We start from the raw sequence: 12,620 nt of genomic DNA, 5'->3' as shown, positions 1-12,620 counted from the left end.
AATACACATTTTATTGAGAAACATAAACAAAATCTATCACATTCACCTTTTTTTAATCATTAACAAAAAGCTATTTATGGATTACAACCCTTACGATTTCCATACAATATTTTGTATTGAGGTATAATTTCTTTTCTTATTAGAGCATTCATTACAGCAACATGCTTTTCTCGAACCAAATCCCGTTTGAATACTTTAATGCCCGGGCTATGTATTAGAAAAGCATTATTTAGCACATGATACTCATAGTCCAGTAAACACATTGCATATCCCTAAAAAGTAAATAATATAGAAAAATCCTCTATTGAAATAGAAAAATCTTACCTGTATCCTTTTATTCTTTTGGCCTTCCCATGTGACTCGTTCGTCAAAGAACGGCTCGTAATTATCGCTCACGTAAAATGGCTCCCAAATAACTTGCTTTGATCTTCTTTGTCCGACTATGAAAACATTCAACTGATCTGTTTCACTGGCTGACATCCAATCAGTCATATTTGGAATATTATGACACGTACTGCAAACTTTCTTATGAAATGGAATAGCGGTTTTATTGCGTAATAACTCTTGAAGCTGCGTCTTGGTTTCAGGCATTATTGCTCTCTTATCAATTTCAAAAGTTGCTAAGGGAAAAACCCTATTCAAAAAAATAAATAAGAAAACTTTATATTCAATCTTTTTAATACATAGATCAAGATAATACCTTGGTTTGTCACCAGATAGTACGCTTGAATTCCTCACAACCATTTCCAGAAATGAATCTACAAATCCAGGGTTTGGATAAAGCTCAATATCACTTGCCAATATAAAGTGTGTTAGAGAAGCTTTGCGGGCGATATTTCTACCCACATTGATTGGATAGGAAAGATTATGACTTTGTTTGTACATGGTAGTTCGGTTTATATTCTCATAGGGTGGTGGCAAATTACAATCGTATGGCCAGTTTAAAGCATCTGTTTCAGTCAAAGGGACAATTTTTGGCATGTGTTCTTTGGGGAAATATATATGAAATGTCACATAGTATTGTATGAGGTCACTTTCTTTCAAGCAATTCCGAACATATTGTATAGATTCGAGTGTTTTATTGAAATCGGTTCCTGGTGCGTAAAGTGCGAAACTCACTGGGGCACTCCATCTGCAAGGAAAAAAAAAATCATTTTTATTAAAAATGCTGATTTCTATTTTTTATTTTCAAATATTTAACTAAATAACTTTTAATAAGTCAAACAAAGATAGATATCACGTACAGAATCAATTCATTAATAGCTTAGTTTGTTTTAAGCTTACTATATCAAAGAATCTGAAGTGAAAAAAACTTAATTGTTTCTTATTGTATTTCCGTTAATAATTTGTATTTGCTGATAAAAAACAATTAAACACGTTCTTATTTTTGAAGCAAACAAACAATTTCGTATTGTGTTTACTTTATAATTTCGAGTGTTAGGCTATTGATTATGTCGAAAAAAAAACAGGGTAATAAGGAATTAAGACGTTCATGGGTTTTTATTGCAGGAACCGTTCAATGGGTTATAAAAGAAGATAAAACCGCGGAGTGCTATTAAATGAGAGGGTGGAAACTGAAAGCCCCCTTCTTGGTTTTTCCAATATACCTCGTAAGCGAAGCAAAATTTTGATATATTTCACATAAAACTTTTTGTAGAGAATTAAATTTCCTATTGGAATAATGTTTTTTTTAAATTGAAAAAAAATATTTTCATACCAAAATAGTCGAAACAATCATAAAAAAAATATCAAAAAACTCGATTTTTTGAGTTTTTTTTGCTTTTTTAGTTGTACATTTTTTTGGGTTGAGATAGACATAAACATTGCTCCAAAGAAAAAAAGAAGATTAAATTTTCTTCAAAATTCTGTATTCGCTAAATTTTTTCATTGAAAATTAACCGAAGTATGGCCATTTTAATCTATCTTTTTTTAGCATTTTTAGTTTTACTCAAGTAAAACAGAAACATTTGAGGGGAAAGTACGATAACTTAAGCAGCAAGAACTGATAATGAGATTTTGTAGAGGGGTTAAATACAATCATTGTTTACTATAGGAGGAGGGGTCAATGACCCCCCGTTTTGGCGGGAGGGGCGATTGTCTAAAAAAAATACTTAAAATAAAAAAAAATTATTAAAAAACAACGGCAACACTTACAGTTTTGATTGATACTTTTTTCAAAAGCTAGAATTATAAACTTCATATTAATTCTAAAATGAAGTTATTATAATCAATTGTTTTTTAAATAAACGAGTGATTCCGATAAAGAAAGTATTTTGTCTATTTTTCAATTTTCTCAGAAAGTAGAAGGCATAGGAACATTATGATTTTCATGATTTGATAAGAAATCAATTAAGGCAGTTTACTTTGTCGATCAATTTCGTATTGAAGTCCACAGTCTTTGTGAAAGTTGTACTCAATGTGTTTTTTAAACTTTTTTTTCACAAGTTTTGACTTTGAAATCGGGTATTTCAAAAACAATTGATTAAAATAACTTCATTTTAAAATTAATATTAACTTTATAATTCTAGCTTTTGAAAAAAGTATCAATCAAAACTTAAGTTATCGTACTTTCCCCTCAAATGTTTTTGTTTTACTTGAGTAAAACTAAAAATGCTAAAAAAAGATAGATTAAAATGGCCATACTTCGGTTAATTTTCAATGAAAAAATTTAGTGAACACAGCATTTTGAAGGAAATTTAATCTTATTTTTTTCTTTGGAGCAATGTTTATGTCTATCTCAACCCAAAAAAAATGTACAACTAAAAAAGCAAAAAAACTCAAAAAATCGATTTTTTTGATATTTTTTTTATGATTGTTTCGACTATTTTGGTATGAAAATATTTTTTTTCAATTTTTAAAAAACATTATTCCAATAGGAAATTTAATTCTCTACAAAAAGTTTTATGTGAAATATATCAAAATTTTGCTTCGCTTACGAGGTATATTGAAAAAACCAAGAAGGGGGCTTTTGCACCCCTATCTTCAGCTTCCACCCTCTCATTTAATAGCACTCCGCGGTTTTATCTTCTTTTATAACCCATTGAACGATTCCTGCAATAAAAACCCGTGAACGTCTTAGTTCCTTTCTAAACTACATAATCAATAGCCTACCTATGTGTAAAAACTACAAGTAAACAAAATCTTGCAAAATTCAAAATAAATTCAAAATTCGCCTAAAAAAAATATTCAAAACATAAACATAGAAAAATATCTTATCACCTTCTAACGCCTCAATATTACAAATTAAAACCAAAATATTTTAATATCTACGATATTACGAGTAAAAGAGCAAAAACATATAAGACACTCGGGCGTATACGTAATAAAAAGCTAAATATGTGTATCTGAATCTAGTTTGAAATGAAACTTGGATTAACAGAAAACTAGAGTGCTCAGAACTTAAAGGCATAAGAACCTTATTTGCATTTTATGTTGAAACAATAAAGGCTTTAGGCATAAAGAAGCAAAAGAGCAAAAAATTTGATGAAAAATTCAATGTGGGTTATTAAACGATATTTATAATTTGTAATATTATAAAATTTATATCTAATAAAAGATTAGATTTAAAAATCATTGACACGAAATTAAAAAAAAGCTTAATTTCCTTGTGGCTTAACAAAGTGGCAAAATTGATAAGTAAATGACTGTATTATCTTTTTGTTTCATCATAAAATCAATTCGTTTCCCAAAAAAAAAAGCATTATCAGTTGATCGCCTGTTAAGTTAATTGTTCCTGGAATATACGCGTAGATACTATAACACTCGATAGTTGAAACTTCTTGATTTTGATATGACAGCAAGTCACACTTTCAAAATATAATCAATTTTTTTTATTTTATTCAAATGAATTAAATTTTTATTTTATTGATTTAAATTTAATTACATTTTTTTTTTCTTCAGACGCGTAAATTGCTCACATAAGAAATATTGCGATACAAACTTCCAATTCTGCTTGTTTTCTTTAAAAAAAAGTGGATTATTTTTAGGTCATAAATGTGTCTGCTAGCAAAAGATTGGTTGAGAGAAGTAGTGCCATGAGCTGGCATAGGAAAAATTCATTTTTCATTTGAAAAAGCAATATGAATTTCACAGCCACACAAAAAAAAAGTTCTGACCTGGGGTTGCGACTATGATTTTCATATAGTTTTTGGGTCGCTGAACCAGAATCCAAGGTCCGTTTTGCCCTATCACGTCAGACCTCAAAAAATGTTTTTTTTTTGGTTTTGACATTTTTTGAAAATATTTTAAAAACCTGAAGCGAAAAAGACTTTGGAATCGGTTTTAGCGACCCAAAAAACATACGACTAACATATTCACACCCCCAGATAAGAACTTTTGTTTTTTTGGTTTTGACATTTTTTTGAGGATATCTCGGAAACCTGGTGATAGGGGAAAATTGACTTCGAATCTGGATTCAGCGACCCAAATCTATATGAAAATCATAGTCGCAACCCCAGGTCAGAACTTTTTTTCTTGTGGCTGTTTTTTTTTAACATAAAGCAAAGTGGTTTTGTTGGAAGCATCAATGTCTATGAGGCATTTAATATCGAATAAGATTACTTTTTTTTCCAATTTTTTTTCCAATTATTGTAATAAGGATATCATTTTTGTTTTATTGCAATGGTTTTGAAATCGATTTTTATTAAACACTATTTAGACGTAGACGAAACTATGTTTTTCACCAATAAAAAAAAATGCTCAAACATTTGTTTGTTCTCCATCTCTTCCGCGAAAAAAAAAACACGAATCCACCCAATGATTTTTTTAGACTCTTTTAATCCCTATTGCAAGTGAAATCTATTTGCCAAATTTCATGTGGCTAACAATTTTTTTATACTGTATTGTTTTTTTTTTTCAATATTTTACCTGTATGCTTTTGAAAATTTAATTTGTAGCTTGGCCTACATTGCATCTTCCACACTACTTCTTGCATTTTTCTTGAAGCTGTATTTCTTGATCATGGAATCTTCTGGGTTGATGTCGAGTTTCTCTCCTTGTGCCTCGTTTACATTTATCAGGTCCCTTCCTTAATCCCATTAAAAAAACATACTCAAACGTAAGAAAAATTAAGATAGTTCAGTTTCACTCTATGTTGGATCATTGAATAATTATATATAGAAGTGACACCGATAGTTTCTAGCGCTACAGAATTTTATTTTTTTCGGCAATCAGATGTACTAAAAAATCCCCAGAGAGAATGGGGCTTGTCTTAGAAAATTATTTTTCCAAAAATTTGTTTTTAAAAAAGGAAATTTCACAAATACAAACGTAACAAAACAAATATCAAATAAAAATAAATTGTATCAACACGTCGACATCCTATAGTAGAAAAAAAAATAAGGAAATTTTACTCACACATAAAACATAAAACAAATATCAAACAAAAATAAATCGTATCGACACATCGACATCCTATAAATGAAAAAATAAAATAAGGAAATTTTACTCATACATACAAAATTACACAAATATCAAACAAAAATATTGAAAAGTTAGTTGACATTATAAATGTATCCATAGTAACTCGAAACTAAAAACAAGAAATTTTGTATTAACGACGAGAATTTGAACAAAATTAAATATTATTGTTGTATATCCTAGGCACGTTATAGCTTATAGGGCATGAAAGTTACCCTTGTTTCAATAGTCCTATTAGCGTAGGTGACAAGGTGATTGCTGTTTAATTTTGCTTTCTGAGTTCGTATCCCCACAGAGATTGCTATTTTTTTTATATTATATTTTGTTTTGGAATATTATGAAATGCGTAACAATTAGAGTCTTTTTTTGCTGAATCGAAACTTAAGCATTTAATTACAACATAAATCCTTATGTGACAGTTTACGCCGAAGTCAAAATAGAGCCTTAAAATTTATGTTCAACATGAATTATTTAAGGTTCGTTTCAGCTAATGGCCCTTAAAGAAAAAAAGAAAAACGTTAAGAAAAACTCAATGTAATAATTTAAATGAGGTAAGAGCTCAAACCAATAAGTCGTTTTGGCTCAAACTTTTTGTTTATTTTTGATTCCAAGGAGGGAAATTTGAAATTTTTTAACGGCACCAACTAGAGATGCTGCAAATAATGATTCGGTCGAATACCGAACATTCGACCACGCTTATATGTACAGTGCGGTTCACTTGGTTAGACGCACCAATTTTCGTTTACATAAATTTCATTTTTTTTTGTGTGTGTGCAAGAATAACCAAAAAAATTGTATTTATTAGAATGGTTATTTAGTTCTTAATAGAAAAACAAAAAGAATTAGTGGGTGAGTGGAAGTTAACGGTACTTTTTAGTCCTTCTTGTCCTTGATGTAAGAAAAAGGGCAGCTTTTTTCGGTTCACATGATTAGACGCACACCTTAAATTAGTTAGTTTGGCGAGATCTATACAACTGATTTTTAAGATATAGTAGTTTTTTTTGAGATTTTCAAAATACTTTAATGCGAATATCTCAGAATCCTGACGTGATAGAATTTTTTTTGACTTCGGATTCTAACTCATCACATCAAATACTATAAGACAAGTATACTTTTGTTTCTAGGAGAAAAAAAAGCATTACAAGGCGGTTTAGTGAATAAGATATTTATAATTAGAAAAATAGTATATAAAATTACAAAACACGTAAAAATTTTGTTTAATGTATTTTATTATGGTTTTCTTTACATATCCCTCTGTAGGCACACCTCTTTTTTTTTGACGTGATAGGCACACGGGTGCCAATTTGGTTTATGCTTTTTCATGTCGCTAGAACTTTTTTCGGTCACAATATTTTATAGAGAATCAAGCATGAAATTAATGTAGAATATTCCGAGGAATTCGAATATTGTATTCACATTTCCGAAAAAAAAATATTTTCACCCTTATAAAGAAACTTTTTTGTGACTACTTTTTTGAAAAATCGTAATTCTTTAATTTTTGTCCTGCCATATTATGAGGAATAAGTACTTCAAATTTGAGCTCAATGCGACAAGTAGTTTTAATTTTATACAAGTTCAAATGAATCTAAAAGGATGATTTTTTAGAAACTACCCACATTTTTCAAAAATCATTTTTACAAAAATGGTACCTACCTGATAGAATTTTTCTGAAACCAGATTTAGATTTAAGAAAATCTAATCTTTCATAATATCAAAAAGTTATTTGAAGGAGAAAAAAATAGTTAAATTTTGCAGACCAGTTTAATCAAATTAAAGGTTCACTTAAATATTTAACTGAATTATACATATTTCTCTCAACCAATATAAACAATTTAATACTCAGATTAAAGGCTAAAGCTCGGCTAAATTTAATACTTGAGTTTCATAACCATAAAATTTAACCGAGCATTAGCTTTTAACCTGAGTTGTTTTTATACACTAGCCCAAAAAGTTTAAGGAACAAAGGAAAATTCGTGATAGCTCCAAAACAAGTACCAATTCGATTTGATTTTTTCTACTAAGATAGATTTTTAGAAAAAAAAAATTTCAAAATCGTTGGAACCTTATAAATTAAAAAAAAAAAACTCAAAAATAAAATTGGTATGCAATTTTGTAGAAATTACTAATCCAAAAACTATTATTTTCCCAAATTTTCTTTCTGTTTTATATCTAAACTATATAAATGCTTTTGTATAAAAAATTCGTTGAAATTAAATTGGTAGTTTGGCACGGTTCTACGGTAGGTTAATAATAATTTTAAGAAATGTCCATGATTGCCCAAAAACTATTATATAATTTTTTTAAACAAAATCACTGGTACCGTTTTCGAGAAAATTAAACATTTCCTAAATTGGTTTATGTTAGGTATCGTTATTTTTGATAAAAAAAATTAGTTCTAAAAACCCCTATGGAGATTCTGCAAAAAAATGCTACATACCAAGTTTGATGTTACTCGGTAGATCCATTTAGCTGTTCCTTTGGGAGGTGGCAAAGTACTACTAATAGTTAACTAGCGATTTTCAATGGAACGCACTTTCAACGAATTCAATACAAATCGTATCCACTCGGGAAGAAGAGCATGAGTAGGTAGATGATAGTACTAGATTAAACAAAAAATCTACTATTAGCAGACTACCACCTCCAGTGGAACAGGGCTATAGTAATCCCATGTCTGATTGTTATCTCAACTTTTTTTTTGTACGAATGCATAGCTTGACTATATCATGACAAAATAAAAAGCATGTAAAAGCTACATTCTTCTAGTTTTAGAATCTTAGAACCAAATATGTATTTTATTTCAAATGGTGAAATAGAAAAATCATTGGAACTATCCCAAAACCACATTTTCTTGCATTTGCGATCAAAATATGCCCTTTTACCTTTTGAGTTTATTTTAACATTTTATTTATAAATATCGTTTAAATTTTAGATAACAAAAATGTTTTAATTAAAAATAAAGAAAAGTATACAAAAATGGTACGAAAAGATTTTTTTTTCAAAATTTAATATTTTATAAAAACTTTTAATTTTTATTTGCAGTTGCAAATTTGAACAAAGCCGTATATCCAGAGTCCTTGTTCGCAAACATAAATCAGTTTAAGCAAATAAACGAGGTTGTTTCGTATTGTATTAAAATACTTTAAAATAATGTGAAATATGGCCATATTGTATGAACTTGATCCCTACCTACTCTTGCATTATGCGGTTTAAGAAAATAGTAAGTATATGCCACAGTGCATGTGGAAAACATTCAAACAATGTGAACTACAACTTTGGCCTAGATATTATTACAAAAAGCACCCTAATCAAAATTAAATAAACACTTCTATAACTGAAGAAAATCTTCTTCTTTTCGTTAATAAAAACAAAAAACAAAATCCTTCCAAACATACATAAGAATCAAACATTCAAAAATAAATATTCAATTCAAAATAATACAAAAATTTAAAATAAATTCAATTTCAATATTACAGAAACAAAAATAAACAAACACACTACTAGCACAAAACAAAACTAATACAAATACACCAAATATAAATAATATTGTAAATGTGGTTACTTAGTAACCAAAAGTCCTTTTCAGGGATTTTTCGGCCATCGAATACACAATCCTAAAACGATTGTGGCGCCACCCCTCAAACGATTGTGGCTCCACCCCTCAAACATAGCGGACGTTTTTTCCGGTGTCACTTCTATATATAATTATTCAATGGTTGGATTCAAACATTTTTGTCAAAAATCTTTGATGATATTAAAACCTTTGCATGTTTATAACAGCATTCAGAATTTAAATAAAGTATGTAAGTAATATGTACATTGTACACACAGTTAACACTTCAAGAGTACTGTTTATAGTTCATTTTGCATTTCCTGGTCATATGGATGTAGGTTTTATATCTTTTTTGGTTGTGATAATTTTGCCTACCTAAGCTTCTAATCATTCAAAATGTTTGTTCTATTGGCTTCCTTTGGCAATATATTGAACTGGTTTTTGAACTAAATGTCTTCAGCCTACAAGAAACGACGCATAAATTATATTTTTTCCAAATTTCAAATACATTTTTTTTTTTCAAAAAATTTTTGGTACCCAATGAAATACGAAAATAACACTATAGTAACTATACTATACTCGAGGCCGACAGGATAGGGTATTATTATACACATCATTAGTAAAAACAACTCAACCAAAAACAAAACTAGCGGATATCTCATGCACGGATTTCCTTTACGTTTAAAGAATCGAAAAGGGTTCTGGATTGTAAATATCTACATATTTTGACTGAATCACATTTTAAAAGTCATACTTTGTATTTCTAGGTCAATCAGACGCAACTACAAAAAAGACACAAAAAATAAACATTTTTTTACTTTTTTTTTTATAATAAAAAAAAAAAAATAAACAAACGGCAACACTAATGACTACTTTCCTGTTTAATTGAAAAAATAGCAAAAACATGTATTTTTAGACAACCGTGAATTTTTGTATACATTATTTTTCTAATTTCAAATTTTTGTTTTCTTTCTCAGATTAAACAAAATCACTTCAAAATTGCTAGTGAGAATTAATTTCTCTTTCGTATTTATTTTGGAAAAATAAAATAGAAAAGATAATGTTGTTTGACGATTTCAAGAGGTAACAAAAAACTGATTACGATTTTTTTTTATTGTTTATCATTTTAAATAAGTTCCGACATCCAACATGCACATAATATTTAAGACTGAAAAGAAAATATTCCTTAGAGCCCCCGCACACTACGAACTTTCTATCGGCCGACAGTTTAGTCGGTCTCTTAATCAGTATGAAAATGTATGAAAGTGCGCACACTACAACGATTAAGTATCGGCCGATCAAAAAGTTTGTTTGATCGAAAAAAAAAGTTTGTTTTGCTACACAATTGCCTTCAAACTAATATATTTAACTAATTATTTACTGTTTAGTCGGCTGCCTGTGCGCACACTAGAAGCCCAACCCTACTAAACTATCGGCCGATAGAAAGTTTGTAGTGTGCAGGGGCTCTTATACAACATAATGTGTCTATTTAAAAAACGATTATAATCTATTATGTTATCAGTTATAACTTTTAAAGCACTCAAACTAATTTGTTTATCAAGAAAGTGCAAACTTCAAGAACTTCATTAATTGCGGCTAAATTAAGGAAAAATTAATTTTCAAAGTTGGTTTAGATTTGTGAAACCTTTCAGGAATCGTATAAAATAACCGATGACAAGAGGTGATCAATAATTTGATAACTAAAACATTTTAAATTTGATTAAATCACTTGAAAACATGTTTCTTTCATTTTTTATGTTTTTCTGAGCTTACAACAAATTTAATATTTCAAACACTTTAGTGGAACTACTAACCTTGGCATCAACGTTTTTAAATTATCCAAAAACGTTAAATCACCATGTGTTGTATAGGTAATACTTTCGGCACAATTCAATTCAGCATGATCAGCTCGAATATAATTCTTGAGAATCCAAAAAGATCCATCTTGAATTTTTTCCAATTTAAATGGCCTATCAATGCATCTTAAAATTAATTTAAGTTTCTTAGATTTGTTTGACATTTCATTAAAATATACATCCTCTGTCACATCGATCACATAATTATTATTATTATTATTTTGTTCGCTGTTATTTCCCGAATTTAATACTAAAACACCAAACAATGAGAGGAACAATATTATCGCTAAAATACTTTTTAAATTATTACTACTTTTTCGCATTGTTTATGGATAGATGGTGATGATCGGAGTGCAATAATTACAAAGGTGTCACACACTGCACAGCTCGTGTTTTCGTACATACTGATAATCGTTACCACAGAAAAAGCCCTGCGAAGCTTGATGTGAACAATCATCCAGCACGAGACCTCAAAAAATGTAAACATTTATACCACGGATCTTGGGGGGCGAGCACACCGGCACCAACCAATAACACCGCGCACACAATAAAAATGAGATATCAGTTTTTCTTCTATGGTTTTGCAATACAGTGTTGCTTGTAAGTTTGATGACGCTGCGATAGATGGCGAAAAAATTTATTTTTAATTACTAAATGCCAAATTATGCATTATGAATTTGATAAAAAAAAAATATCTGTAATTTTCTGAACTGAATGAAATTTTTTTTCATAGGGCAGGTTCAGAAACGTTAGGGCCTAAATATTTAGGTAATTTCTCGCTCTCTGATTGGTAAACTGTCAAAAAAAATTCTTCCAATTTAGGTAATTTTATTGGAAAGCTGACTGGAAAGTTAGGCAAGAAAATTTTTCCTAAAAATTTAGGAAAGTTTTTTTTGTCAACATGACAGATGATTGTTTTTAATTAATGAATTACGTTAGCAAAATTAAATGTATTTGTTTGAAAAACGAGTAAAAAGTGCTTTATCGGTTATAATTTATATTATTTATTTATTAAAGAATAGTGAAATTTGGTGTCTGCCCCATGCGATCTGTAAAAATCTTAGGTAAGTTTCGATATTTGACATCAAAACAAATTTAGTCAATTTACCTTTATTTTCGTTCAGAAAATAACGTAGCCTAAATATCTAGTCCCTAATATTTCCTGAACGTGCCCATAGAAAGTTTTTTTTTTATTTGGAAATTTTATTAAAATTTTACGTATTTATTAATTGCCATAACGATAGTTAATTTTTGTTTTCTAAAAACCAATCTTTATAGAAGAAATATAATAACGTTCTTTGAAAGAACGAATTTTATTTTTTTTGTTTCTACAGTGAAAACTCCTTAGGCGGACAGCGACGGTCGCAGCACTTTTATCCGGCTAAGGGAGTTGTCCGAATAAACTACAGACCACAGCTGCAGACGTATCGACCCCTTCCCGCCAAATAATCCTAAGCACCAAGTTAGATTTTGAATTGGACAACATTCAATTGTATTTTCGAAAGCTAAGCACGACTGGGGTCGCACGTACTTGCTCTTATGGTAAAAGTTACTCTAATGTTAAAGCTTTTCATTGAACAAAATAAGGTATATGATATTTTCACGGAATTTCATAAGTGAAAAAAAAAAAAATAAAATCTTTTTTTATAAATAATGAAATACCGTTTTAAATGATCTTTTACAAAAAACTAAGTATGACATTTTATTTATTGTATAAAAAGGAATTTTTAGAAAAAATTTTTCGAAAACCGTTAGAGCCGTTTTTTAAAAAAATAATTTTTTATATATAAAAATTG

The 12,620-nt window shown here is 29.2% G+C and overlaps 1 protein-coding gene across 1 annotated transcript; it reads right to left on the bottom strand.

Annotated features, from left to right (window-relative positions):
• On the bottom strand, positions 1-11,429 carry LOC129917679 (beta-1,4-glucuronyltransferase 1-like). The gene is made up of 4 exons (XM_055997724.1): positions 10,783-11,429; positions 701-1,132; positions 325-634; positions 1-272 (listed from the first exon to the last, which is right to left on the bottom strand). The coding sequence occupies exons 1-4, from the start codon at positions 11,145-11,147 to the stop codon at positions 75-77; spliced, it is 1,305 nt and encodes a 434-aa protein (XP_055853699.1). The 5' UTR covers positions 11,148-11,429; the 3' UTR covers positions 1-74.
• Positions 11,430-12,620: the final 1,191 nt, after the last annotated feature.

This window comes from Episyrphus balteatus, chromosome 4 (genome assembly GCF_945859705.1).
Source record: "Episyrphus balteatus chromosome 4, idEpiBalt1.1, whole genome shotgun sequence".
Lineage (NCBI taxonomy): Eukaryota > Metazoa > Arthropoda > Insecta > Diptera > Syrphidae > Episyrphus > Episyrphus balteatus.
This window is presented reverse-complemented; position numbering and strand designations above follow the sequence as displayed.

Excerpts from the sequence above, each read along its gene's own strand:
- LOC129917679 (XM_055997724.1), bottom strand. The coding sequence starts at position 11,147 with ATGCGAAAAAGTAGTAATAATTTAAAAAGTATTTTAGCGATAATATTG. Across the intron at positions 1,133-10,782 it reads TTAAAAACGTTGATGCCAAG|ATGGAGTGCCCCAGTGAGTT; the intron begins GTTAGTAGTTCC and ends TTTTCCTTGCAG. Across the intron at positions 635-700 it reads CTATCTGGTGACAAACCAAG|GGTTTTTCCCTTAGCAACTT; the intron begins GTATTATCTTGA and ends TTTTTTGAATAG.